The sequence below is a fragment of the Aulonocara stuartgranti genome, assembly GCF_965226115.1.
Source record: "Aulonocara stuartgranti genome assembly, chromosome: 2".
Classification (NCBI taxonomy): domain Eukaryota; kingdom Metazoa; phylum Chordata; class Actinopteri; order Cichliformes; family Cichlidae; genus Aulonocara; species Aulonocara stuartgranti.
This window is the reverse complement of record NC_138940.1, coordinates 30621042-30648741: the sequence shown is the minus strand read 5'-3', so window position 1 is coordinate 30648741 and position 27700 is coordinate 30621042. Positions and strand designations below refer to the sequence as shown.

Below are 27700 nucleotides of genomic sequence, written 5' to 3'. Positions count from 1 at the left end.
TCAATGGTTCACCATTCATCATTCTTTGATGGTTGACCCCCAGGAATGTGTACCAAAGGAACAGAATACGTTGCTTTTTTGCACAGTGCTTGCAAAGGAAACAACATTTTCATTTAGCTCAGTTGTCACTGTGGAAACTGTGGTCATGGTAAGCAGCTGGCAGAAATGCACACAGAGTTTGCATGACTGAAGCTTTTCTCTTTGAACTGAAAATTTTGTAAAATATTTTATTGTGTTTGAAATGGTGCAACAGACAGGGCAGAAAAGGACTGTTATGATCTCATTTATGGAATTATTTCCTGTATGCACAGTCATTTTTTTTCTTGTGTAGCCTTTCAATACATTTTGTTTGTCATAGTAAACAAGTTTCATGTGGCTTGATTGCAGACGAAAAGAACATTTTTGATTAAAAATCCCAGAGATTACTTTATTACCCATATCTCACACAAACAGGCTGACAGAAATCAGTTACTATTTTTCTTAACTTGCATTGCCATCACCTTTGTCCATCTTAACTCCTGTCTGCCTTTTCTCATCACTACTCCTTTTTCTTACTCTCTACTGCGTTCACTCGGCCCTCCAGGCGCCTCAGTCGATCCTCCACAACAAAAGACTTTTCAGAGCTCGAAGTGAGCAGCGTCAAAAAGACGCATACCAGCACTAAGCCAGCCAGTCGAACTGCCGTGGTGTCTGCGGACGCTTGCTTATCAGTCACTATCAGTCCAAAAAACCAGAGTCCCAAGACAGTTTTGATAATCCAGAAGACCTGCTTTATCGCACCAATCAGCAGACGCAGAACGATGGACAGCAACCAGTAGCCAATGAGGGCCACCAGACCCCACTGGGCGACGGCCGTCACACCCTCTGGAGTAAAGTGGGGCAGTTTCAGTGTAGCTGTGGAGGGAGGAAATCCAGCTTAGCCGTGTTGTTAAAAAGAATAAAGCTTGAAAATACTTTCTGTTACACAGGAAGCAACAAGAGCAAACACTTACAATTAAAAAGGAGTGGCTTACAAATTGCCCGGAGGGAGAGGCAAGTCTGCATATTTTCACTTGCATTTTTTATTGCCATGGATTCAACTTTACGTGAGCACACACACACACACACACACACACACACACAAACAGACACACACATAGGGACTCATCCTGCTACCCACCATCAAATCCAGTGACTCTGAGGATCTCTGTGACGTAAACAGCGATGACATTCAGGCCGCTGGCAGCTCCTTCGGCCAGGAATCGGATCACCATCTCAAAAAACTGGAGTGGTGTGCAAGGAGGGTGGAGACATGCTTTACATTTGTTATTACACAAGGCCACAATTAAGTAACATGGCATACTGGCCAGACTGAAAACCATGCAGAGAGACGACAGAAGACAATGTGCAGGCAGTGTGATTCATAATGCTGACAGGAGCAGCTGGTACAAACTCACTGATCGCATTCAGCTGGGAACTTTAATAGCCCTTATTTCACTTGTATTTTTATTTTTTATTCCTATTTATTCTATTTATCCCCTTTGTATATTTTATTTATATTTGTCTCTGTATTTATATATGTGTGTGTGTGTGTGTGTGTGTGTGTGTGTGTGTGTGTGTGTGTATATATATATAACAGTTCTGTAACTGTAACTTTGGTCGTTGCTGTGCTTTTTTTGGAAGTCGAATTTCCCAGAGGAACCCACCCGAGGAATTAATAAAGTTCTATCTTATCTTATCTTATCTCTTATCTTATGAGCGGCATCTTAAGATAGAAGATGTGCCGACTTGGACAAACAGCTGTGCGTGCTGGTGACAGCTGGACAGCACCCCTCTCTATTCCTGTGCACCCTCCACCACCGACTCACAAAACAACACACACACAGACACAGTACTGCAAGGTCAAGGGGAGCCCAGCGAGTTGGACGCATATCTAATCTGCACCTGTTGCACTACACAAGGCCACAAACTTAAGAACTTCATGCCAGTGTCTGTGTAACTCATAAACAGGTGTAATAACCTTCTATTGGTTTTAATTTCCAAAACTTTTAAAGCTTTCATAACTGTAAAATCGGGCTTATTTACTTATTACACTATTATACCAAAGATTTTGCTCTTTTACACTGATTTTACTGGGAACTATCAGCACAGCGTCCAGATCTTTTGTTTAGCTTAAATCTGAAGTTGCAGAAACAGGCTTTATTTTCAGTTTGACTGCATGCGGGAAGTTAACTCACACATTCAGACACACTAGGTGATTCATGGTGAACTACTAATGCACAATGACGTTTCCACACACACACACACACACACACACACACACACAAAAGCTCACAAGTAAAGTGAGCCCTTACATGCAAATATCACTGTACTGAAACACACAGCTTCTCTACTCTCAGCGCTATATGGTGTAACACGACATGACACGACATGGGGCTAAACTGAACCAAGTGAGTGGGCTCTGTTTAAGGCACCATGTCAGGGCAGCACGATGGAAACACCCAGGAATGTTGCTTACCATGGCCAATGTACCGACGTTCTCCTGACCAAGCAATGACTCAAGAAACAACACTGCACTCTGAGGGAAAAGGGAGCCACCAGTAGTAGAAGGAGCAGGGAGGCGGAGATGAGCGTGTGGAAGAGTGCGAAGGGGTGAGGAGAAGACAGAAAAATGAGGGCAGAGAAGATGATGGGGGATCAGGAAGGGAGATTATCAAGTTGAAGAGCACATGGAGGGGAATGCGTGTGTAGAGGGTGAAGTGATGGGTGGAGAAAGGTTAAAGAGAAAGGTTGGAGCTTTCAGAATTAGTAATCGGGTACAGTTAAGCACAGAGCGAGAATACTGAGAGAATAGTGAAGTTAGACCACCGCATTTTAACAATTCAAATCCACTTCCTAGTGCAAGGAGGAAAAGAGCGTTATCCCGCGGTGCACCTCCCCTCTTTACCTCAGCAGCTGATCGTATCACGCTGGTTCCCACTAACGACTCCGCGTACCGGTGGATCTCCTGGCAGGTTCCCGTGAAAACGGTACGCAGGGTAACCACCGATGGGCTGTCCGCCTTGGCCTGCTCAGCCCGAGCTTCGGCTCCAGCCCAGGCCACCGTCAAGCCGAGAGCCAACACACAGATAGTAAGAAAAACCCGAGCCATGGCACATCCACTGCGCTCTCAGCCCAGACGCACGGAGTCACTGAAAGGAGGTTTGAGAACAATGTGTGGAAAATGTGCCAAGTGAACGCGCACAGGTTCACGCTGCTCAGAGCAGGTTGAGCAGCTCGTGTTCAGTGACTCAGACAGAAAATCACAGACTTAAAAATGGCTTCTGTTGGGAGCATTCGCTGACTGCACACCGAGTTTTAAATCAACATGTAGCACCAACAGGCAGAAGGACAGGCAGTAGAAGGCGCACGCTTTTAAAAATAATAAGACATTCAAGTGTAAAATTTGAAATTCAGATAAAACACAGGTTTAAAAATCCTTTCGGTTTCAGGAGGATATTATTACTATTGGTGTTTAATTATAAACTCTGGCTGCACTGCAAAAAATATCCAATCCTGGAACTCTGCGCTCCCCAAGGACGCTCCAGCTATATTTGGTAAGAAACCGTTAAAGGCTTAGATCCAGCAGCGATAGAGATATGAGATCATCAGTCAAAACGTAACGGAAAGTTACAGTTAAAAACAACAACAAAAAAACTCCCGCAGTGTATGAATCCAAAAGTGGTTTGTTTCCTGGGCAGATCTGCAAGAAAACGACCGAAACTCTGAGTGTGAGCTGGCCACGAGTCTCCTAAAGCCTCTTATTTCAGCTCTGAGCCCCACAGCGATCGAGGTTGGTGCTCCTTTGTCTCTGAACTTGCATCAAAATGCACTTCTGTGATGGATTATGTTGCATAACATTTAAAGAGTGAGAGAGCGAGAGAGAAAAAGCCCTTCTTGCCACCGTTCCCGTTCGGCACTCCCTTCCTTCCAGCGTTTCTAACGACCGTTTCCAGCGTGCAAACACGTCTGGGGCTTCGGGGAGGAGGAGCAGAGGGAGGAAAGAGCTCTGCTGAGCGGGGATAAACAGAGATTTGCACACTGGGACTTGTATTTTAATGCTGCAGGATCAAACGTTAAGACTTCACATGGTTTTAATAATAAAAAAAACGAAGAAGAAGCGGAACAGTTTTCATGTAATTTTAATAACTAGCAGAACAGCAATTATACAGCACCAAGTCAGCTTGTTTCAGGGCAGCACTGAGCAAAAACAGGCAGATAAAAAAAAAAAGAAAACGGCATTCACAGTGTACATACACACCAACATCCACAGCACTGCTGTTTCTCTGATAACTGGTTTAATGGGCTGCTTTCAAATGAGTGCACACAAACAAGCCTCTGTCTGCACCAGCATTAAAAAAAAGAAAGTTAATTAGTGGACACTGGATGAGAGAAGCTTCGGTTATTGTTAAAATAAAACAACAACAACAACAAAAATCTTCAAAGCATCACTGCGGCCCACACAAAGCTGAAATCATCGACTGTCTCCTCACCAACAATCTCTTGCACATCAGAGTGTAAGGGAAGTACATAATTGGAGGAGGGGGCACGTGAGTGCCGTGCTGAGCCTTTTCCCCAGGCAGTGTCTCTACTCCAGCTCATCTCGCTGACCCGCTTCCTCACGAGTTTAGCTGCGTGGCTTTTAGCCGATGTAGATGCGATGGAAGTCGTTGGCCCCGAAGGCCGCGTTGCATTTGGGGCACTTCCTCTGGCGTGTGTCGTAGCGCGTCTTAACGCACTCGAAGCAGAAGACGTGGAAGCACTTTGTCAGCACAGCATCCTTCACCCGGGAGTTGCAGCACGGACACGTAAGACGTGCCTGTAGAGAGAGAGAGAGACAAGGAACGGTTTGAACAATACACTGAAAAAAACATTGTTTTTCTCGACTGAATGGTTCCTAATGAGTGGAAGTGAATATCTAGGGCAGGAGTGAAGCCCTCAAACCAGACTTAACACTCAACCACTCTCTTAGAAGAACAGAAATCCTGTAAAGCAGGTGTGTATCACTAAAGACTCAGATCATAATTATATGTACTGCCTCTGGGGATAAATCTGGACAAATGTGATCACAGGCCTATAGGAATCTGAAATTTGAGCAAGTCTGTTTTCTAACAGATCCACTGAATTCCAGTTGTTCTATTCTGTCCTCATAAAGACTCTGATCACACTCCCAAAAACACACTCAGCTATAACACCTGTCAGTGTATTTGTTTATGGATTTTGCTTGCAGCCATGAGACATTACTTATGTGTAACAGGAACTGCCTGTATTTTTTCCCACAGTTGGTGAGACTGTAGTTTGACCTCAGATGTTTTTCAGCATTAGAATCATAAAGTTATCAATGGTCATCAGATCAGAGCTAAAGGAGAAACTCTGCCACAAGGTTAGCCTCATTTTGTTTTTATAGTAAATAGGAAGTTATAGCTAGCAACCTGTGAGCTCAGATTAGCACAAAGACTGAACACATGGGGAACAGAAGCACAGGAGTTTATGTTGCTGTGCTTTATCTTGGTTGAGACTGGTAACTTCCCAGAGTGTCTAAAAGACATAACCTCCTGCGAATGCTGCAATTTCTACACTAAAGATGCAATACACACATCACTGAGCTTTAAGTGTTCTGGCAGACTCATCGGATCACCTTCGTTGAGAGCCAGGCTAGTCTGCTGCAGGACTTTATGCCAAGCTGAGGGTCTGACCTTATAATCATTTATTTCTTCATTTAGAATATCGTCTCCATTGCTGATTTTCTCGGCTGGCTTCTTGGCCTTCTCAATCTTTCTCCTCAGTTTGGAAATGTCCTCCTGAAAAAAAACACAATGGGGAGATGTAACAGCTGTAAGTGACAGGAGACACTCCCTATATTTTGGGCTCATCTAACAACAGACTTTATGACTATAATAGTCTTATAGCCCTTTTGTACTGACTTGACTCGACTTTTCAGGGGTTTCCATTAGGTCATTTTTAATATCTGCTCTGCTGGGTTCCAAGCAATCTAAGACGATCCAAAAATGTGACATCAACAGACTGCATGCTGCTGATTGGCCAGTCAGTGGCGTCACTTAAAGAGTCATGAGAGCAACTCTTTCAAAAAACACCATGTTCAAACCACCGGGTGCAGATGTTTACCCTTGATTTAGCAGCAGGTATACCCTCGCTTCGACGTCCTTCTCTGTTGTGCCGCTTTTTGTCGCAGCTGCGTTGCTATAACAACTCCAGGCACCTTAAGGTGCTACTCGATCGCAATGGAAAACGATCAAAGCCGAGCCGAGTCCCATAGAGTAGAGTAAGTACTCGTGGAAAAGAGACTATTAAGTGGCATTAACAGTCATGTGAGAAGTTTTCACCGTTTCATTGGAGGGGGAAACATAATGGAAATATTGGAATTATAGAGGAAACAAATCCAATTAGGGATTAGAAAATATGTTGTGTATTTTGAGAAAAAGTCATCTCGAAAGTCTTATGACAGAAAATTAAATTGTTTTAAATCCAGTTTAGATTTATGGTACAATCTGATACAGGAGAGCTGTGGAGGATCAACATGTAGGGCTGTTTTCAGCAGTATAGTTAAAATTGCTTTAAAGTCTGTAATCCCAGTGCATATGATTATGTGACGGCATTTCAAACTGCCGTGTTTACTGAAACTTGGTGATTTGCGTACCTGTGCTCGTCGCGCATTGAAGGACTCCTTTTCCCTGGAGATGCTGTTCTCAACGACCTCCTCTCTGACCAGCTTGAGCCTCTGCTGAACCTGCTCCAGCTGAGTTCGCACCTCCTCCGAAAGCAAAGCCGACTCCTGAGCCTGAAGGAGGATGAGAGCTGTCAGTGGGGAAATTCTAATCCCATGCACTCCACTGTGCACACACAGTACAGCATGTGAAAGTGATTTTAGTTATTATTTACTTTAACTATGTACATCTAAATAGCATTAAGGAAGCTTAAATTCCTTAATAGGAGCTCATTTTGTAGCTCTGATTCTGCCCTCTTAGGGAAATTTGATTTACAGCATAGTCACAGGGCATTTTATCACATTATTTAAGCTTTACATATGATCAAGCACAATGTAAAGGCACTTTCTAGTGAGCTGAACCGGCTCTCCAGTGAAAGATGTATTGTTAGAAGCCTGCAGCTAAAAATCAATAGACAAGATTTGACTGCTCACAACAGTTTAGGAAGAAATCAAGCATTGGTGTGTTCTCCTCCTCCCCGTTACGTAGGAGGGCAACGCCTACATCAGTATCATCTGAGTGCTCGATAACATTTAGGATGAGCTGGTATATGAAATAAACAATAAAGATCATAAAATTTCCAGGGGGCAAATGTGCGCGGGGGTTCGTCAGGAAGCGATATGCCAGTTTTGATGTCAGCAGTGCCTCCACTCTCCAGCACACTGAGCAGATAAACCACAGAGGGTCTATAAGGTGCTGATTGTTGATCCATTTAAACACTGTGCAACTGTTGTTTGTTAAAAGTTGTTTCGCTGTAAGGCTCTAGGATTTTTTGGCACATCTTGAGAAGGTACCAAGGCAACATAACAATCTCAAAAACTGACTGCTCAGCTCAACAGGCTGGGCCTCCGATGGACTTCTGTTTCCTTTGAGGTCAGGTCAGACGAAAAGGCATCACAGTGAGTAGCCATTCGGAGTGGTTGCCATCCCTGGACAAGCAGGTTTTCTCCTGCCCTTCACCTCGGCTTTTATCCCCTTCATACGGAACAATATGTTACCTTGCGTTTATTCATGTCCAGGGCTTGTGTTCGAAGTGCCAGCTCCCTCTCAGCAGTGTTGATGGTGCCCTGCAGGAGGCGCTCCTTCTCCTCAAGCTTCCTCACCACCTGCAGCTGGGCATCGACCTGTAAGGTACAGCGCAAACAACGATTTCAAGAAATCCCTTTTATTTAAAAAAGAAAAAAAAGAAAAAAAAAAGAAAAAAAAAAAAGAACAAAGCAGGAAACTGTTCAGCAGAAAATGTTTTACCATGTTTGTTACAAACCACTATGATGCACAGTGCATTAAAAGAAAGTAATTAACTATATTCAATTACTAATTAGCAATTAATCTATGCGTGGTGGGGGGCGCACATGGGTGCTGCAGTCGCCTTGTGCTTCACCTGAGTTTTTAAAGTAAGTAGCTGGTCGGCGAGCTCCTCCTTCTCCTCTTTCAGCAGCTTGTGGATCTGGTTGGACTTGATTCGCTCGCTCATCAGCTTGAAGTTGGCGTCGTCTTTTTCTCTGAGCTGCTGCATCAGGCGGATGTTCTGTTCCTGCATGTCCTCAAAAGCCTGGCCCGTCACGTCCATCTCGCTCAGCAGAGCGTCTTCCTCCTACAGGAGGAGGCGAGAGTGTTGGAAGAAAAGAACCAGGCAGAGGTATTTAAGAGTAAAAACTAAATTATGAGGTCCCGCACCTGTTTAGCTATGGACAGCTTCTTGTTGAGGATGTCGATCTGCTCCTCCACAGAACGGATCTTCCTCAGAGCCTCTTCATCAGCCATTTTCTTGCCTTCCTTCCTCTCCCTCTCCTCCAGCTCTCTCAGCCTCTGCCGCAGCTCCTCTGCCTGAAACCAGGACATTTATACGGGAAGCCCAAAGCACATTACTACCTGCTTCCATCCATCCATGTAAAAAAAATACATAAAAATCAAGCCAGAAACGTCTTAGTGGACCAAACAGATTCACTTCCACTACTTTGCCGATCATGTTAACAAAACGCCTGCATTGTGCAGCGCTGATCACCTCAGACTTGGTCTTCTTCTCTGCAGCCATGAGCTGGACCTTGTCCCTCTGCTCCTTGGGTGCTGAGCGGTACATGTCCAACAGCAGCTTCATCTCCCGCTGGGACTCCTGGGCTTTCCTGCACAACCACAGTGAGAATATTTAACAAAACTATCACCTAAACGAACACACAACACACAGTTAAAGGAGTTTCTCAAGCTATGCTAGCTCCATATACAACAAAAAGACCGTTCCCCCATGTTTTACATGTCAACATTCTTTGTTTACCTGCTGTATAATGAAGAGCTCATCATTTAGTGAGTGCTACTGCTGTTGATTCAAAGAATCACATGACGTTTGCAGCCTGAAGCTGACCCGCAGAACAAAAGATCCACAACAACAATGAAAGTAAACATTTTTCCACTGTACTCTGACAACTGTGACATATGAAGCATATATATAATACTATAATATGAAAATATGAACACAAAGGTGTAACACTGAAATCAAGCCCTCCAAAATCAGATTGAGGAAACAAAAAATATGATAATGGGCTGTTTGAGTACTTACAGTTTACAATATTTTTCCAGCTTCCAAATTCTTGGTCATATGTCTCTTTATAATGTATAATTTTAATTTATGTGTGTGCAAAAAAAAAGAAAAGCAGAAAAAATCCTGCATGGATGAATAATCTCTGACACAGCTTAAAATAAATAAATAAAAATCACTAATGTATCTTACTTGAGTTCTGTGCGAACCATCTTCAGCTGCTCCATCTCCTTCCTCTTTGACCCTCCAACCATAGAGAGACGCTCCCCGGCCAACTCCTCTGCCTGGCTGCTGCTCCCTGGTTTCTCCTTCTCTTCCTTTATCATGCTGCTGCTACTGCTGCTGCTGCTCCCGCTGCTCCGGGTCGGCCTCTCCCTCTCCTTTTCCCTCTCTCTCTCTTTTTCCTCCTTCTTTATAATGTCCTTCTCTTTCTTTTCTTCCTTCTCTTTCTTCTCCTCCTTCTCCTCTTCCTTTATAGTTGCCTCGAGCTCTATACCAGACTCTGTTTTCACTGAGGCTCCTGTAGAAAGACGATGCGAGAAAGCCATGGAGGAATTGTAAACTGGGACAGGCTAATTAGCGAAAAAATAAAAAGCTATCTAAAATAAAGCTACATAAAATGAGATCAGTTTTAGAATTAGTTAGCTAAGCTGGGAGTTACCTGTGCTGCTGGGTGTGGAGGAGCCGTTGTCAGGCTCCGTCTTGACCACAGGTTCCCCAGAAACAGCTAGCGTTGATGGAGAAGTCATATCCTCCTTCACATCCATCTCTGTGCTGGACTGAGATTGGAGGGGGGCGTTGCCCTTTGAAGCGCGAACCTATGAGGGTAACAGATTGTGCCATCATGTTCTGCTTCACTTCACCCAGAAGATGTGACTGTGAAAGCACGCCATCATTGTTTCATTTCTCTTCTTGCCTCCATCTCACTTACCTGGTTGAGCTCAGCTTGCGCTTCTCTAAGTCTCAACTTGTATTTCACCACCTCTCCCTTCATCTGTTGGTTGTGAGTTTGCAACGTGCTGATCAGGTGTCGCATCTCCCTATTAATGGGACCTGAATGAAATAAGAGGAAGTCAAGGGTGAAGGTTTTGGTTCAAATACAAATAATGCATCTCATTCACTTTTAATGTCAAAACTTCCATCAGTTACCTGCTTGCTCATTGGCAGCAAGAGTCTGCTCAAATTCGATGCGCAGCATCTCATACTCTTTCCTGACCTGCGCCAGTGTGTCCTCCAACTGAAACACCTCTGTGCGCACCTTCCTCTGCAGAGTCACCTCATCATTCTGCACACAGAGAAGATGAGAGTAAGACGAGGTGTGACGAAGACAAACGAAACCGCCCAAACACACAACCTACCTCCATGTGCTCGAGCTGTCGTAGCCGTGCCGTCCTCGTGGTGTTGAGTCGAGCGCGTGTCTCATCTAACTGAGCCTTGAGGATCAGAGACTCGTTGTAGAGCACAGAAAACTGTGACTGCAGACAGCGATACTCTGCGGTTTCTTTCACCAAGCTTTCAGCTCGGTTCAGCAGCTCCGTCTGAGCAAAACAGAGGTAATGAGAAAAGTCAACAAAACGGAGAGGAAAATATTAGCTGATGAATAATTTCCATCACATTTTTGAGGTTCATCAGAAAGACTCTGGTGTAAAAACTGACTTCATTTCTGTTACACTCATGTGAATCCACTCATTTTTAATTAGCTTCAAGTAAAAAGCATTTTTACACGATGGTAAATTAGCAGTTTGGTTGTTTGGTTTCATGAAAGTGGACTTTAAAAGTGCTCATGAATCACAAGCAACTAAAACAAATGTCAAAGCAATGCTGCGTTCAGTGTGAGCACCTTCATGCTGCCGTTCTCCTGCTGAACATTTTGCAGGTCTTGCTCGAGCTTCTGCAGCTCGATGAGACGATTTTCCGCCAGCTCTCTGTTCTCCTCCAGCTCACTGTTCATCTCCTCAAACTGTGTCAAGGAAAAGTACAAAAATGCTCACGCTATAGTTTTTTTGCTGTCCAAAAAGCTGCTCTTTAACTTTAAAAGGGAATCCTACCTTTCTCTTGTTAATAGTGATGGTCCCACACACACTGCTGGCCTCTCCACACACTTTGTAGCCTTTGCTGTTTACCTGGAGTACACAGGAAGTGTTACAACATACAAATAATCTCCTGACATTTCCCTGCTTCTAATCAGCCTGCGCTATCCTCACCCTCTCCAGTATCTCGATCAAGTGTGCGTTCAGTCTGTTTTCCCGCCGGCGGATCTTCTCCATGTCCCACTGCAACTCCTCGATCAAAGCCTGCACCTCGCTGACACGCTGGTCGGCCTTGTTAGCCGCCCGTGCCAGAAGCCGGGACTAAGCGACACAGAAAAAACCCAAAGAATTAACTACTGAGAAAAAAAAAATCAAGTCTTTATGACCAAATCATTCAAGAAGTTTATATTATCTTCAAAACAAGTGTTTAAAAAGTGTAAAAGTTAGTTGGATCTGAGGATTAATCCAGTTCAAGACGCAGTTCATACCTCGCTCGTCATGTGTGTGTACTTCTGTTTGAGGTCCTCCGTCAGCTGTTGAAGCCGCTCGTTTTCACTGGTCAGGAGAGTGTTCAGTTTGGATGCTACCACCCACAGACTGCCCCCTGGAATGAAAAGCAACAGCATCACATTTAAAGAAAACCTGATGCACGCACATTTAATCTCATTGTCTCACTGAAAAACTCTCTTCACAGAAAACGTCAAAACATTGAATCTCACCAGCTCCAGAGTCCAACTCAGCCTTGAGCTGAGCCACGGTGCTTTTCAGAGATTCATAGATCTCCAGCACACGGGTAGCCTGCTTCTGGCTAGACTCCACCCTCTCCTGAAGCTCTGCCTCCATCTCCTCACTGCTGCTGCTAGCCAGCGTGGCCAGGAAGGAGTTGTTTGTCTCTCCTTGGTGGCCTGGATGACAGCCACATAACAGATTCCGTTTTTGGGTTTTTTTAACGTCACTGCTTTCAAAGTGATGATTCGTTGGTAAGTTCTGTTCTTACCTCGGTCCTTGGCTCTCTCCTGGTTGGAGTCGCCATCGGGTTCTGGAGTTTCTGGCTTCAGGCTCCGCCCCTCACCCGTTGGAGATTTCTCAGGCTCACTGCTTGCTTGGTCGTAACGCCTGATGATCAGCCGAATGTTTTCATCAAACTGAAAGAGACCAAACAGCATAATAATTTGGAATTTTACATCTTCATACAGAAGATATTTGTTAATGATCATTTTTGACAGAGGGGTCACCTGGTTCCAGTATCTGTTCAGGATCAGAAGACTGGCATCATCTGTTGCTTGCCGGGTCTCCAATCTCTCAATTCGCTCTCGAAGTTCATCCTCAATCACCTGCACGCAACAAGATAACAGATCAAAAGCTTTTAGATTAACAAGACAAGAAACAAGTGCAGCTTCTACAGTCTGATGAGGTAGAAAACAACACCGGGGAATGAATTTACCTGTCTTTGATCGAGAGATTCTCCCAACTTTCTGTTCTTAGTCTGGAGAGCTTTGATGTCTTGTTCTTCCTAAAAAAGATTTGATTGAAACATGACTGCACAAAGAAGAAAACTTATCCACAATACGAGAAGACGGTTGCTAATAGATATATTAAGGGTAGAGTGGATAATAGATGAGGACTCACAGAGTTGGACACCCCTCCCAGTTTAATGACAGTCTCCACCGCGGTGCTCCCTCCGGCCGCGGCGCTGACTCCGGCACCTCCGTCCTCTCCTTCACGCTCCCTGCGCTTCTCCGGCGGCGCACCGGAGGACGAAGGGCCGCTGGGGTCGGCAGGACGCTTTTGCCCCGACATCGTCGGACTCCTGAAACAAATACAGGAATAAAAAAATTCTCATTCTAACCGGAGGAAACTGTGTGTCTCAAATGAAAGTAACTGGGTAAACGACAAAGCCAGCTAGATCAAATGATATCAGGTAACTCTCTCAGTGCTTATTCTGATACTATATCGCCCAAAGAGATGGGAGGAGGAAAGAAACAAACCCAAATGACCTCGTAACATTTCAATTCACCAACAGTCTGATTAAATGAGTGACTGTAAGGTTAGGAGAACGTTAGCCATTTGCTAACGCCAGCTTTAAATGCCGATCAACTTCATTCTGATCCCGTACTTTGGTGCAACTACTCTGTAATACTGTCAACAACAGCTACAGCTAATAGAAACCTTACCGCTTTTAACGTTAAGACTTTTAAGCTATTAACTGAATCTGTCTGTGGATGTTGATGTTGCGGCTCCCTGGCTCTCGGAAACGGAAGTTTCCACAGTCATGATGGATTAAAGCTAACTTGGCAGTGCGCCCCCTGCTGCCACGGAGGGCGCAAATTCACCAAAGGGACGCGTCCGGCTTCTTCTTCTTTCTCTTCTTTGTGCTTATTGGCGGATGGCAAACAACGAACTGGTGCATTGCCGCCACCAATTGGTATGGAGTGTGAACCGAATCCTCACTAAAGTATTCGATCCTATCATGCAAATTTTAATTAAAAATCGCCTGATAACTTTCTAAGTAAATCAATGAAATCCAATTTTATAAACCCATCGTCCTTTCTTTTTGCCATCTCTCCGTCATTTTCTGTTTTAATATATTTCTTATTTCTTTTTTTTCCTTTTTTTTTTAACCAAAGCTGATAATTAACTCCACTAATCTTTTTCCAGTGGCCTCATTTTCAGCATTATCTGCCACTTCATTTCCCCTGACATCATAACGTGCTGATATCCATAAAAAGTTCATTAATAGTCCCGTCATCCTTACTCTGTATAGTGTTTGTTGGATTTCTATTGGGATGTATGTATGTGTTGACCCAGGGTGAGATCTAAAACCTGCAGAGCACGGGCCCTCGAGGCCTGGAGCTTGACACCCCTGCTCTAGATTAACGCTGCTTGAGCTTTATGTTCAGGCTTCGTCTCCCTGCCCGTTTTTCCCCTGCACTAGCTTGTTCCGCCGCCTGCTCGCCTGCCTGTTCTTTTGGAGTTTGTCTTCCCGGATCTATGACGGAGATTTACCTCGCCTCTGGCTGTGATCACCGCCCGCGTCTGTATTTTCTGTGTATCAAGTCACTCCAGTGCGCCACCCATCCTCCTGCTCTGTTTCATTCCCTCTCGGTCCTCGCTCGTTTACCCGATCACTGTAAATAGCCCCTTCCCTTGTAAATATCCCCTATAACTGTAAATAAAACAGCATTCAGCGCAACCCCCGAGCCTGTGTGTGTTTTTGCTACTGAGTCCACCCGTTAGAGTCACCCAACACCAATATCTCACCCTATACCTAGCAACCTCTTCTGCCACACCAAGCATCTGCATGTCCTCCTTCACTACATCCATTAATCCTCTCTGTAGTCTCCCCTCTTATCGTTCTGCCTGGCAACTCCATATTAAGCAGCTTTTGTCCAATAAGATGCACATGTCCAAACTGCTCAATCTTTCTCCCTCTGATACACTCGTTTCTAATGTTGGTCCTCCTGGTGACTCCCAAAGGGAATTGTAAGATCTTCAGCTTGGCCTCCTTTATTTTTGTTAGTGCTATCAACTTCAAACCATACAGCGTAGCAGGTCTCATCTTGTAAATCTGCGAACTCTCCTTCACCACACTTTTAGACTGTCTGATACTCTACATTCAAAAATTATCAAATAAAACGTCATACATGTTGCACAATTGCCCATAAGCCAATCACTATTAACTGATTTGATCTGATTAAAATTCATTCGAAATGTTTAATTTCACGAGCAAATTTAATAGCAGCGAGAGTGAAAGGGAACATTTACGAGATAGTGATGAGCTTGCCATGATGTATGGTTTGGAGATGATGGACCTGACAGAAAAGACAGGAGGCTGAGCTGGAGAGTTGAAAATGAGTTGAAGATGTTCAGATTTTCAGTGGGATGGAGGAAAAAACAAAGCATGGATGGAGAAATTAAAGTGAGGGCTCAGGTTGCGCAGTTTCGAGACGAATGTAGAGAGGCATGGCTGGTGGATGCTTTGGACATGCAGAGAAGAGGGATAGTGGACATACTGGACAAAGGATGTTGAAGATGGAGTTGTAGGAGGGAAAGAAGAAGACCATGGAGAACATTCATGGTTGTAATGAGAAGGTTGGTGTCATAGAAGGGATGGTGTGAGACAAACTTACTACAAAAGGTAGGGGAAGGTGTTTAATTATTTCTTTTTGTAACAATGCTTCTTGGCAGTAAATCTTATACTCTTGGAAAGTTTAATTCCCTTCAAAGGGTCATGAATCTGTAAGGAAAACAAATTTGTGGGTTGAGCAGCAGAGCTGAGTATGTGGGCTGCACACATTTGTTGCAAGACAACCGATGCGGTTGTGTTGGTCACAGAATAAGCCATTTGGCATTGGCAAAGAAGACTGGGCAAGTTTTTCATGGGTGCAACCCTCACAATGGAAGAAAATTGTACAACCTTGGTCCTCGCTACATCGAAAACCAGATTGAGTGCTTGGGGTCTGCAGCAACCTCTGACCTGATGACCTATTATCCCAGGAAGCAGCTCAAACTAAAATGTTCAAACAAATTCTTCAATTTACTGGCAACAAATGAAGAGAAGCCAAAAAGGGAATGTTAGTTGGTGCTAGTTAAAAGTCCTAGTGCAACATTTTTAACAGTCTGGCAAAGGTCAATGAGTGATTTGCTAAAACAAGTAAAAAAAATAAATCAAAATCCAAATAATCCAAATAAGAAGAGATAAAAGCCTTTGACACCAGCAGTCTGAGTTTTGAAATACTCCTTAAATTAGGAAAACAGCCCCTAACCAGCTGTTTGGAATGATTGCTCAAGAGACACTGAACAGACAAAAATGACACCCAGATTTCTGAGCCAAGACGTGCTGAATAATTTCTGCAATCAAATGGTTATTAATACATAACTCATGCATTAATGTACAAGTTCCCAAATGTTATAACACAAATTGAGACTGCTCTGTGTTTTTCTAAAGCAGAATTGATACTGGAGTCATTACCAAGCAGTCAAAGGGTAACAACCAAAGGGTAATTTCTCCTGTCCAATATTTTTCATTAATGTTATGCGAGATAAGCAGTGTTATCTATAATAAATATGCATGTATGTGATGATCCTGTGTATAATAGGTAAAATTGGATTCGTGAACAAAGAATGATCTCGATCAGAGATATCAAAGGGCAAATTGCTCATGGTGCAGAGTCCGGATTGTGTAAAAACTGGCTTGTAGTTAATCCTGAGTTTAAAATCCATTCCAGCCATGAGTTCAAATACAGCTATCTGATGAGGTCACCTATTGCCTGGTGGTCACAAGAAACTCCCCCAACACAAAAGCTTTTTGGAACACTTTCAGCAGCTGATAAGGAAACTGTCTATCCATGACGTGATTATCACGCACTGTGATGCACTTGGCACATATACGTGACTTTTAATGAAAGAAACTGAATATTACTTGTTTCCAAACCTCAAACTAAAACACGATGAGATAAATCGAGCAGAATTAAAAGAAAAAGGACGTGGAGGTGCACCAGTGGTCTCTGCGTGTAATAATATAAAAACTCTTCAGACATAAACGTGCAGAAATGTAGAAATTCGACGCAAAAAAAAAAGAACTGAAGAGTTCATCGAATGCTTTTGCGACTCACATTTTCACCAGGAAATACAAAAACAAACCTGAAATGCAACATTGCAGCCAGCGGCTCACATTTCAGCATCTGTCAGTGTGCAGCTCTGTGAGCAGAGACAGAGGGGCCCCTCTCTTGATCATGTGATGAGTGCATGCCGGTGCGTGCATACATGCAGACCTCGATTTTTATTACACACATCGCTCCCCTGTTGTTTTCCACTTACCCGATAAGAACATAGTGCATTGGTAGCAAAGTCATCATAAAAAATGACCGCCCCCGTGTGGGCCTAAACGGGCCAATTGCAGTTATCCGGGTTACACACGCCCCGCCACATCACGAGCGCCTCCTACTTCGTGGATCCGGACAGCCTTTAAATGCCCCCTTTCATCCACTTTTCGGGTTGTGTGTCAGTGTCGTTGCTGCTTTGGGTCTGTAGAGGCTTATCTGCCACGTCAGTTGTCGTCGCTGTTTAACAAAACTGTCAAGTAAGACTAGTTGTTTTGTTTTACTCTTGCACACTTGCGATATTGCAGATTGTCATATGTTGCAGACTAGAATTTTTGGTTGGATTAGTAAGCCTCTGCGGGTTTACTGATTGAAGTAGCAAGTTTTAATGTGTTATAATTTGTGTGTGCACACGGTACACGGTTCATTTAGGAAGTTCACTTTCCTTTGCATCATACATTAGAGGCTATTTTACTTTGAAAGGCTTGGCAAACATAAACCTGTTTTCTGCAGATGGCCGTCAGAGCGCATGCTTGGATGTGCGCAAATATTTGAAAAGCGCCTAAGTTCAGCCTGTCTTTTACGATCGCTTACTTTATTCTTTGCAAGCGATGTTCTTGATTATTGGCTATGACATGGGCCTGTTTAATGCATTATTTGCTGACAGCACTGCAAAAACTTCTAGACCGAAACTGCGGGTGAACTTTGAACACATGTTGCACAATGAAAGGGAGCAGTTGTGTTTTGTAGGCCAAAGTTCAACCCTTTTTTAACCAAATTTTTAACCTTGGATGTGTTGAAGGAGAACAGAATGTTGTTGGATTTTGTGTCAGATGGAAAACAAGATTAAATCTTCCTCGTACCACTAATGGTTGAAGACTTTCCAAACACCTGCCAAAAAACCTGTATTGTTATTTCTCTTAGGATGACTCATCCGTTCCCATCCCTTTCTCCGGAGCAGAAGAAGGAGCTCTCTGACATTGCTCAGAGGATCGTGGCTCCAGGAAAGGGAATCCTGGCTGCAGATGAATCAACAGGTGAGCCACCCTTTTATTTAGTACTCCATGCTGAGAGGTAAATGCTGTGCATGCAGGTGAAATTATTTTCTGTGTTGTGTTTCTCTTTAAAGGCACCATGGCGAAGCGGCTCCAGAAAATCAACGTGGAGAACACCGAGGAGAACCGCCGCAGCTTCCGTGACATCCTCTTCTCCTCTGATGCCTCCTTCTCAAACTGCGTGGGTGGCATCATCTTCTTCCATGAGACACTCTACCAGAAGTCAGACAGTGGGAAGCTGTTCCCCCAGCTCGTCAAGGAAAAGGGCATTGTTGTTGGCATCAAAGTAAGGAGCAAGCAGTGTCTGACCCTTTGAATCTCAGAGATAAAGATTTTTTTAGAATTTGCTGACATGTTTGCATTTTCTTGCTTTAGGTGGACAAAGGCACAGCTGGTCTGATGGGAACAGATGGAGAGACCACCACACAAGGTAACGCGGATTCAACACCTTGTGCATTTCTCTGCAAATCTCATCACAATGATGCAGAATAAGCCTTTCAAAGACGGGGTTGCTAATGTTCTTTGGCTTCTCTAGGACTTGATGGCCTCTCAGAGCGCTGTGCCCAGTACAAAAAGGACGGCTGTGACTTTGCCAAGTGGAGGTGTGTGCTCAAGATCTCAGATGGCTGCCCATCAGCTCTTGCCATTGCAGAGAACGCCAATGTCCTCGCCAGATATGCCAGTATCTGCCAACAGGTGCGTGTATAGCAAATTGCTCTACATAAAAGGCTGACAAATTGGGTAAATTCTAGTCATTCATTTGAACTTGTATTCACCAGAATGGCCTTGTGCCCATTGTGGAGCCAGAGATCCTGCCTGATGGAGACCATGACCTTCAGCGTTGCCAGTACGCCACAGAAAAGGTAAGCAAGACCACCAGCAGCAAAGGATATTCCCAGTACATAAGATGGGAAGGGTGTCTAGTAATAAATCTGCCGGGTCATCTTTAGGTCCTGGCTGCAGTGTACAAGGCTCTGTCTGACCACCATGTGTACCTGGAGGGCACTCTGCTGAAGCCCAACATGGTCACTGCTGGACACTCCTGCACTAAGAAGTACACCCCTCAGGAAGTTGCCATGGCTACAGTGACTGCTCTGAGGCGGACCGTGCCTGCCTCAGTGCCTGGTAAGTGGCATGAGGACAGCTTTTACATTACAGTTAAGGAAGGTGCAGAGCAGTTCATTTGATTATGAGTATGACACTATTTTTCTGTTTCTTTAAAGGCATCTGCTTCCTGTCCGGAGGGCAGAGTGAAGAGGAGGCCTCCGTCAACCTGAACGCCATCAATCAGGTGCCTCTGCACCGTCCCTGGAAGCTGACCTTCTCTTACGGTCGTGCACTCCAGGCTTCTGCTCTTGCTGCCTGGAAGGGCAAAGCTGAAAACAAGGCAGCCACACAGCAAACTTTCATCACCAGAGCCAAGGTCAATGAGTAGTACTGATCCTCAGTAGATACTATTAACGAGTGCTATCAATTTGCTGAGGACTGTTTACTGAACTGGCTGTCAAATAATGCTTATCTTGCATTGCCCAACTTTACACTGTCTAGTAAATGATTGTTGTTGGTTCCCCCCCCCGTTCTATTTAGTCTTACACTAATGTGACACAAGTAACTTGGCTGATAATTAACTTTCCAATTTGACTTTGTCCTGTCTTTTTTTCCTCCCCCTCTGCTCTTCCCCTCAGATCAATGGCCTGGCTTCCAAAGGAGAGTACAAGCCCACCGGTGCAGCTGGCCAGGCCTCCACACAGTCTCTGTACACTGCCAGCTATGTATATTAAATACTGTGACAATAACCCAAGAAAAACAAATCAAGAATTGCACATGGACCAAATATAACTACAAGAAAATCTCCTTCTGGGTGCCCATCCTCCCTGCATTACCAACACCAGGGGGAGACTTCTGTCAAAATGTTCAACTACTGTTTGTCTACTTAATGAAATCTCCCGAAATAAAAGACCAAAATGTTTTTGATATCAGTGTCTTCATGAGTTGTATCCACCACTGATGGAGTAAATTCCTTGCACATATATATATATATTAGAAAACCTACTCCTGTTTCTTAATACATAAAGTTTAATGTGCTACTACAGAAAACACTGGGGCACCTGAGATGTTGATTGGGGATAAAATCAAAGGTTTAAACATTTAAGTGCAGAATACAAAGCAAAGTTTAGTGATAGTCAAAGACAAATAAGACACTGTTAACAATGCAGATACAATTAGATGCAAAATCTTGGACATCTCTGAAAAGATGACACGTATAATAGATTTTCAAAATTACCAAAGGTCTGATGAAGATATTAACAATAAAGTGTTTTTAACAAGTATGTTTTGTTTTTTTTAATTAATTAATTTTTAATTTTTTTTAAAAACCAAACTTTTATAGTTTATACCCGTCCCAGGTACCGTCCTGAATTTTGGCATTTACAGCCAAGTTGTGTGACTAACAAATGCTAGGTAGCCTAGATGTTGTCCAACATATACGGTATGACATCTGGCCTTGTTCAACACATTCAGTCGATGTGTACGGTTGCCAGACAGATTGCTTATCTTCCTGAAAAAGTTCTTCTAAGATAGTTTTTTTTTCCCCTCACAGATTCCACAGGTAAGAAACTAGTGAGCAAATAATCACATTTGACTTTTGCTATTTGACTTTTAACCCACAGTAGATTTTCACTTATTGTGGCTTAATATATGAAAACTTGTTTCCACCACTGGGAAGGGAAAAAAAGCCGTGGATATGACAACCCATTCATCCATTCTCTTCCACTTATCATTTTCAGGGTCACCAGGTCGCTGGAGCCTATCCCAGCTACTATAAGGCGAGAGGCAGGATAAACCCTGGACAGGTCGCTAGTCTGTCACAGGGCTAACACACAGAGACAAACAACCAATCACACTCAGGTTCACACTCACATTTACACGCATGGGCATTTTAGAATGACCAATTAACCTAACCTCACTAACTGCATGTCTTTGGACTGTGGGAGGAAGCCAGAGTACCCAGAGAGAACCCACACAAAGACAGGGAGAACATGCACTCCCCACAGGGAAAGGCTCCGACCAGGTGGTAGAATCTTGCTGTGAGGCAACAGTGCACAGCGCCACCGTGCCGCCCTGATAATACCCTGATAACAACTGGACGTAATGTTGATATGTCAACATTATTATTATCTCAAGTGAGTTACATTGCTTAAAAAATGTATTCGACCACCTCACAATGTAATGTTTATCCCACAGCTTTACTAAATGAAAATTAGTGGTAATTACCAAAGATATTTTTTTATGTTTCTGTAGTGGTTAATCCATCAGTACACACACTCCTTAACTAGAGTTATATTTTTAATGTTAAAATACAATTATTGTTGTTATCCAAACCAAATTAGAATGTTTAAATTTACTGTTTTACAAAAACTGAAAAAATAGTAAAATGCATTATTATTATTCTTACTATTATTTTAATAAAGTGCCAAATTACAGCAAAAACAAGGGTTTCAGTGGTCAAATGTTATACTTGAAAATAACTTGAAATTTCAAGGTATCTTTTATCTCATAGTTCATTTTATTTAAGTCATAAAACTTTATTTTTTGATGAAGGCTAAGATTCATACGGTAGATGAAAGTTGAATAGCCCATGGACCAGTGGCCTTATTCAATAAGAATATTCTGTATGATGCAACTTCACAGTTAATGTTTATTTTAATATTTAATATTAATTAATTAATTAAGTTCTAGATTCATCACTTGACTTTTAGTAATAATGAATTCTTTCAATTTCTTTGGAGGTAGTTTAGCATGACAATACTTACTCTACAATGTTAATTCAATTACAATTAACAAATGCTGAATTTGTGCAATGTAAGAAAGAATCAAAGATGGATACTTGTGGCAACTTTGTTTGAGTAACAATTGGCCATAAATTTAGCCAATGAATTTAATGCTTTTTAGCAGGAAAACCTCTGATGTTGAGGCTTCCTTGAACGCACCAGCCAAAATTGCACCATAACTATGCATAATTCTAAATGTTTTAGGTGCATCACTATTGATTAAATATCTGTTTCAAAGAAGTTTTGTAGCCTTTAATTTGACTGCCATATAATTTAAATTAAATGTCTGAATAATAAGAAATGAATATAAAAAATTATAGTATTACTTTTTATTTAAAGGTTTTTTTCTTTTCTTTTTTTTTAAAGAGTCTTAAAGATTTTCCAAAATAGTGTATTTCCATACCAGCTCAAGTCCATCTTCTTTGTTTCCCTCAGTCACAGTTAAGCTAACATATCCACTCAAGTTTTTTTTGTTATCCTTTTAAGACAGTGTATGTCTATTTTATATTAAAACCTGCATTACAGAAAAGTTTCTGATGTAGACCAAATGTTAAGCTACATGAGTGCGTCTCAGTTTTGATGGGCGAACTGTTTATGTGTTGCTCAGTTCCTCTGGGGTGTCACAAAAAAGAGCAGCATCTTTGTAATGCAGTTTAAAAAAAAATGCAGATTACTCCTACTTTTAATGTCCAGTCGAGTCTAATCTTTATGTACAGCCTATTTCATACTTTATTAGGCACACTTGTTCAACTGCTCGGCAATACAAATATCTAATCAGACCATCACATAGCAAGAACTCAGTTCTTTAGACATGTAGACATGGTCAAGACAGCCTGCTGAAGTCCAAACTGAGCATCAAAATGAAAAAGAGAAAAAAACAGGATCCAGTTAGCTGCAGTTCTCTGGGTGAAAAATGTCTTACTGATGCCAGATGTCAGAGGAGAATGGCCAGACTCGTTTGAGCTGATGGGAAGGCCACAATACGTCAAATAGCCACCTGTGACAACCAAGGTATGCAAAAGAGCATCTCTGAACGCACAACACGTGAAACCTTGAAGCAGATGGCAATAAACAGCTGTAGCTAAAATTCACATGGGACAACAGAAAATTGTAAAACATCGACTGTTCTGATGAGTCTCAATTTCTGCTGCAACATTGGATGATAGGATGAGAATTTGGCATAAAACACATGACAAAAGTGATACATCCTGCCTTGTATGAGTAGTTCAGGCTGCCGCTGGTGCTGTAATAGTGTCAGGGATATTTATTTGGCACCCTTAATACCAACTGAATATTGTTTAAATGCCACAGTGCACCTGAGTTAATCTACTGTATGTTTGGGAAACTGAGCATCAGTATTTAGCAGACACATCTCTCTCGTTCTCTCGCCTCTTCAGCCAAAATTCCCCCAAGCTGTCGCCTTGTCGTCCGGCTTTGTGACGAACTTTGTTTAACCTCCACATTTGATGGCCACTGTGGAGGTTAAACAAACTATCTGACGTCATTAGCCGTTTCCGGGTCCAAACTCCCCTTCAGTTCCCAAACTCAAACACTGTGCCATCCCTGAGAGTTAAAAGCTATCTCTCTTACTAATCTTACTTAATTCGTCACACTGAGTTCCCTGACACATATAAACATATAGAGTACTGTGCAAAAGTATTGAGCCATCTCTCACTTCAAGTTTTGGTAGGAAAATGAGAGAGATGCAGCAATTTATTGAAATGTACAAACTCACATGAAAATATCATTTATAAGGCAAAAACAGAGTTTGTACAGCTCTAATCTACGCAAAGATTAACATAATGAAATGAGAATATTTATATTGGCTTAACAAAAGTTTATGTTTAAATCAGTACACAATTACTGCACAAAATATAAAAAGATTTTACGCAAACAGGAAAAACAGAGTTTATACCGAGGCTTCTTAGATCACAGTGCAATACCTGCTCCCTCTGTAACCAGAGGTCAAAGCTAATAGTTTACTCATCCAGTTACAACATGTCATATTGTAAAATGTCTTCAGTTAAACATTCAGTATAGAGTACAAAGCACCGTTTAATGACAGTCAAACACTACTAATAAGACGCTAATAATAATGCAGATACAATTAGATGGAAAATTTTGGACGTCTCTGAAAAGATGACACGCATAACAGATTTTCTACATGGCTTCCAAATGACTAAAGGTCTGATGAGGAAGGAAATTTTCAGATATTAACAATAAAAAAGGAATTTCTAACAAGTATGTTTTAAAACAAATCAAAACTTTTATGGTTGGACTGAATTTTGACACTTGTCACAAACAAATGTTGCATAGCCCAGATGTTGTCCAACATATAGTGTATGACATCTGGCCGAGGTCAACACATTCAGTCGATGAGAAGAGATTTGCAGACGTGCAGCAGGGAAACGCAAGGGCTGCCAGACAGATTAGTCGTTATTGCCTTCCTGAAAAAGTTCTTCTAAGATAGTTTTTCCTCACAGTGATGACATAAATGATTTTAGTTCAAGAACAAGTGTCGCAAGAGACCAACAAGTGTGTTTTAGTAAGGTCGTGTAATGTTTAATAATACTTTAAAAAGATGTCCTCAGTCCGATGGCGTTTCAGTCCTCGGTGGTGGAATTTGCTGGACGATGACCTGAAAAAACAAAACAAAACATGAAAGTGGAAGAAAAATAAAATGATGAGTGACCAAAGCTATTGAAAACTGTCCTTCAGCAGATATCCCTGGGATAAATCGGACTCTGTGGCATGTTTCTTTGAAGTAGACAGAAGGCTTGTATGTCAATAATAAAAAAATAAAATATGCTATTACCTGAGTGCGTGTGGATTTCAGTGCGAAACTTGCGACAGTGGTTAGAAAAATGAGAATCACTAACACTGAAATAGTGGAGATCAGTAAAATGGCTTCGATACTTTCCAGCAGCATCTACAGTGACAGAAAGTGAGAGTTATTGATATGCTGTGAAAACATGCATGTCATACAATCATAATCAAAAAATAGATATGTACTGTAACTCACCACACTTGCATCGTTCAAATGAAATCGCAAAAATAAAAAGGAGGGATAAGAGATGACCTGGATCATCCTGTATATGAAAGAGATTACGATTCCAAAGATGGAAACCACATACAGGGCCAAGCACACAGTCACCTGGGAAAGATAAGTTAATCAAAATTAATTAGGCCACTGAATTAGGAAGGACTGTAGGAGTATAAACAAGGCTGAAAATCACAAATAGGAAATAAAACCATGACGTACCATCTTCTTGGACGGATGCAACTCAGTGTAGACTGACAGGATTCCACAGGTAAGAAACTAGTGAGCAAATAATCACAACAAATGATGCTGTTTGACCTTAACCCACAGTAGATTTATGGGTGATATTTTCACAGTGTGAAGCTGTGTGAGTCTGTCTTCATACAATACATCTTTTGTAGGAAACTATGAATACTTGCTGATGTTTATTTGTCATTGGAAAGATCTAGTTAACACGTAGCATTGCAATTGTACCAGATGCATTTTTTAAACCTTTTGGTATTATGACTGTGTGTCATGCTTGTGCTGTTAACCTAACAAACTGATGGTTGTAGCCTCATATTTATAGCACAGGCAGTACTTTGAACTTTTCTGAACAATAACTGCACAGAAGATATGACCAGTCAAGTTCAATCATTTTTAGCTGTCAGCATGTCAGTGCTAGCCAGTAAAATGCTACAGTAAGTACCAGAGCTCCCTGCCAAAAGGGAATGTAGAGTTGAGCAGAGAATTTGAACTCTTCATTGGAGAACTGAAATCCCATTAACAACTCAGCACAGCCAAACATCAGAATGACAATCTGGAAAGGGGAAGAGGAAGAATGGATGAGAGTGTCTACAGCTGCATCAGCTTATAGCTATCCTCGTGTATAAATCTGCTTATTTAAGATTTTGCTTATCTGATGTGTTACCCCAAGACTTCTGGGCTCCTTTCGGACAAAGCGATGCAGAGGTTTGCTGGACATAGGCACATTGCTGCTAGTCCCCTGATCCCCATTTCTTTCTGTTGTCCCCTCCTCTCTAGTCGTTGTCTGAGTTCCCTCCATTTTCAGGAGACTACACACAGTGCTTGGCTGTGGGTCAAAAAGACTTAATTGAACTGGATGCTTCCCCACAGCAGCACAGATTGTTGGGGGCAGAATATCTGTGGAGTAGCAGAAAACATTTAAAAGCCAGATGAATGCAAGATTTTTCAAAAGTCTTAGAAAACGTGACTCACCCCGTCTTAGATTTTCATGCAGAAAAAGCAGAGTGAAAGATAACAGGAAGGGAATGTTGTGGGTGGAAAGAGGAAGTGTGGCAATTTGAGACTTCTTTTTTTATTAAGTGGTGGGGCTAAAGACTGTCTGGAAGTTACAGGCTTAGGCTGTTCCACAGTATAGTGAGTAAACCACTCAGTTAAAATGAAATCCCCATTAGGTCTGTGCACACTTACTGTATTATAAGTAGATCGGCATTATTGGCAGAGTTAGTGAAACTACTGACAACCTGGTATGTATTATTTTTGTGCAAAGCTAATTGAACCTCGTGCGTGTGACATTGCATCTAAACAGAAAAATTAGTTAAAGTTAAAGTGAGTTTCAGCAGGTAAGGGCTCAGTGTGGGGGAAAAGAATCACAGCTCACAATAATTTCTATTAAGATTTCCACAAGATTTCTATTCTCTACACTGACAGCTTACTGTTTATACTCACTTTATACTAGACGGCCGGTAACGGAGAGACTAAAGGTGGTTACGCCCTCTTGTAACAGAGAGGATGTATGTCAGCCCGTTCTCACGCCCGTTCTGACCTAACCTTATCCCGAACCTTAACCAGCACTTTAAAGAAGTTAGTGTTTTCCAAAGCGATTTAAGTAAAATAAACGCATATGTGTAGATTCATTCCAAACTGTTCTCATGTTTCTTAATTTTTCCGATCTCGTAATCTAGGGAAGTGTTTGGTGTTTGGGAGTGAGAACGTGTTGTGTATTCTATCAAAACACGGCAGAACAATGTGTCCTTCTAACTCATCTAAACAAGGCATTCTGTAAAGGGTATAACAAATATGGCAGTCTTTCATGAAACAACAACTGTAATCTCCACATTTCCAGTTTTTTCCTCAAAATAGTATTTTAACTTTTTCCCTCCTCAAAACAACATTATGTAACTTGATCTCCAAATTTTGATTTTATTCTCAATTTCAGCAATATATGTTTTGTATTAATTTGGCCCCAATGGTCCTTCTTACCTCGTCTTGGATTTTCATGCAGCAAAAGCAGCGTGAAAGATAACGGGAAGGGATTATTGTGGGTAGAAAGAGAAAGAGACAGTTTTTTTCATTAAGGGGAGGAGCCAAAGACTTTGATTGGAAGTTACAGGCTGAAACTGTTCCACAGTGTGGTCAGTGAAAACTCCATGAGGTCTGTGCACACTGACTGTGTTATAAGTGTAAGCAGGTGTACATAAAAAAAAAAACAACAACTTTACCTACTTAAAGTCTTTAAGTGAGGCTTTTTTAAAAATTATTTACATTACGGATTCAGATTGCATTAATGTTTTCTTTTTTTTTTATCATTATTGAAATTACTTTCTAATTGGGCATATTTATCATCTCTACAAGTTTCAGCTTTAAACAGCAGTTTGAAGCAATCACAATGATCAACTTCTGA

General features: G+C 42.1%; 4 protein-coding genes across 6 annotated transcripts; 1 reads left to right on the top strand and 3 right to left on the bottom strand.

Annotated features, from left to right (window-relative positions):
* Positions 1 to 207: 207 nt before the first annotated feature.
* Positions 208 to 4010, bottom strand: LOC309714797 (uncharacterized protein). Of its 2 annotated transcripts, XM_082547485.1 has the most exons (4): positions 2927 to 4010; positions 2498 to 2557; positions 1160 to 1262; positions 208 to 894 (listed from the first exon to the last, which is right to left on the bottom strand). In XM_082547485.1, the coding sequence occupies exons 1-4, from the start codon at positions 3128 to 3130 to the stop codon at positions 539 to 541; spliced, it is 723 nt and encodes a 240-aa protein (XP_082403611.1). In that variant the 5' UTR covers positions 3131 to 4010; the 3' UTR covers positions 208 to 538. The 2 variants fall into 2 exon arrangements, with proteins under 2 accessions (XP_082403611.1, XP_082403612.1); XM_082547486.1 differs by lacking the exon at positions 2498 to 2557 and having other exon boundaries at positions 2927 to 4008.
* A 134-nt stretch (positions 4011 to 4144) lies between these two features.
* rnf20 (ring finger protein 20, E3 ubiquitin protein ligase) lies at positions 4145 to 13631 on the bottom strand. Its single transcript, XM_082504985.1, has 22 exons — positions 13481 to 13631; positions 12936 to 13116; positions 12751 to 12819; positions 12542 to 12640; positions 12304 to 12451; positions 12026 to 12211; positions 11795 to 11910; positions 11481 to 11627; positions 11325 to 11399; positions 11117 to 11236; positions 10635 to 10814; positions 10426 to 10561; positions 10208 to 10329; positions 9938 to 10094; positions 9469 to 9796; positions 8749 to 8866; positions 8421 to 8570; positions 8125 to 8337; positions 7742 to 7867; positions 6677 to 6817; positions 5715 to 5819; positions 4145 to 4837 (listed from the first exon to the last, which is right to left on the bottom strand). Exons 2-22 carry the CDS (start codon positions 13104 to 13106, stop codon positions 4661 to 4663), a joined length of 3084 nt encoding a protein of 1027 aa, XP_082361111.1. The 5' UTR covers positions 13107 to 13116; positions 13481 to 13631; the 3' UTR covers positions 4145 to 4660.
* A 3614-nt stretch (positions 13632 to 17245) lies between these two features.
* aldob (aldolase b, fructose-bisphosphate) lies at positions 17246 to 20154 on the top strand. Its single transcript, XM_082553662.1, has 9 exons — positions 17246 to 17388; positions 18053 to 18165; positions 18258 to 18469; positions 18559 to 18613; positions 18719 to 18879; positions 18963 to 19046; positions 19134 to 19308; positions 19407 to 19606; positions 19869 to 20154. The coding sequence occupies exons 2-9, from the start codon at positions 18054 to 18056 to the stop codon at positions 19962 to 19964; spliced, it is 1095 nt and encodes a 364-aa protein (XP_082409788.1). The 5' UTR covers positions 17246 to 17388; position 18053; the 3' UTR covers positions 19965 to 20154.
* A 3534-nt stretch (positions 20155 to 23688) lies between these two features.
* On the bottom strand, positions 23689 to 27387 carry LOC309686919 (uncharacterized protein). Of its 2 annotated transcripts, none has more exons than XM_082501591.1 (7): positions 27280 to 27387; positions 25964 to 26196; positions 25742 to 25852; positions 25276 to 25332; positions 25036 to 25167; positions 24829 to 24942; positions 23689 to 24651 (listed from the first exon to the last, which is right to left on the bottom strand). In XM_082501591.1, the coding sequence occupies exons 2-7, from the start codon at positions 26096 to 26098 to the stop codon at positions 24601 to 24603; spliced, it is 600 nt and encodes a 199-aa protein (XP_082357717.1). In that variant the 5' UTR covers positions 26099 to 26196; positions 27280 to 27387; the 3' UTR covers positions 23689 to 24600. The 2 variants fall into 2 exon arrangements, with proteins under 2 accessions (XP_082357717.1, XP_082357718.1); XM_082501592.1 differs by lacking the exon at positions 27280 to 27387 and adding an exon at positions 26272 to 26822.
* Between the last annotated feature and the right edge of the window lie 313 nt (positions 27388 to 27700).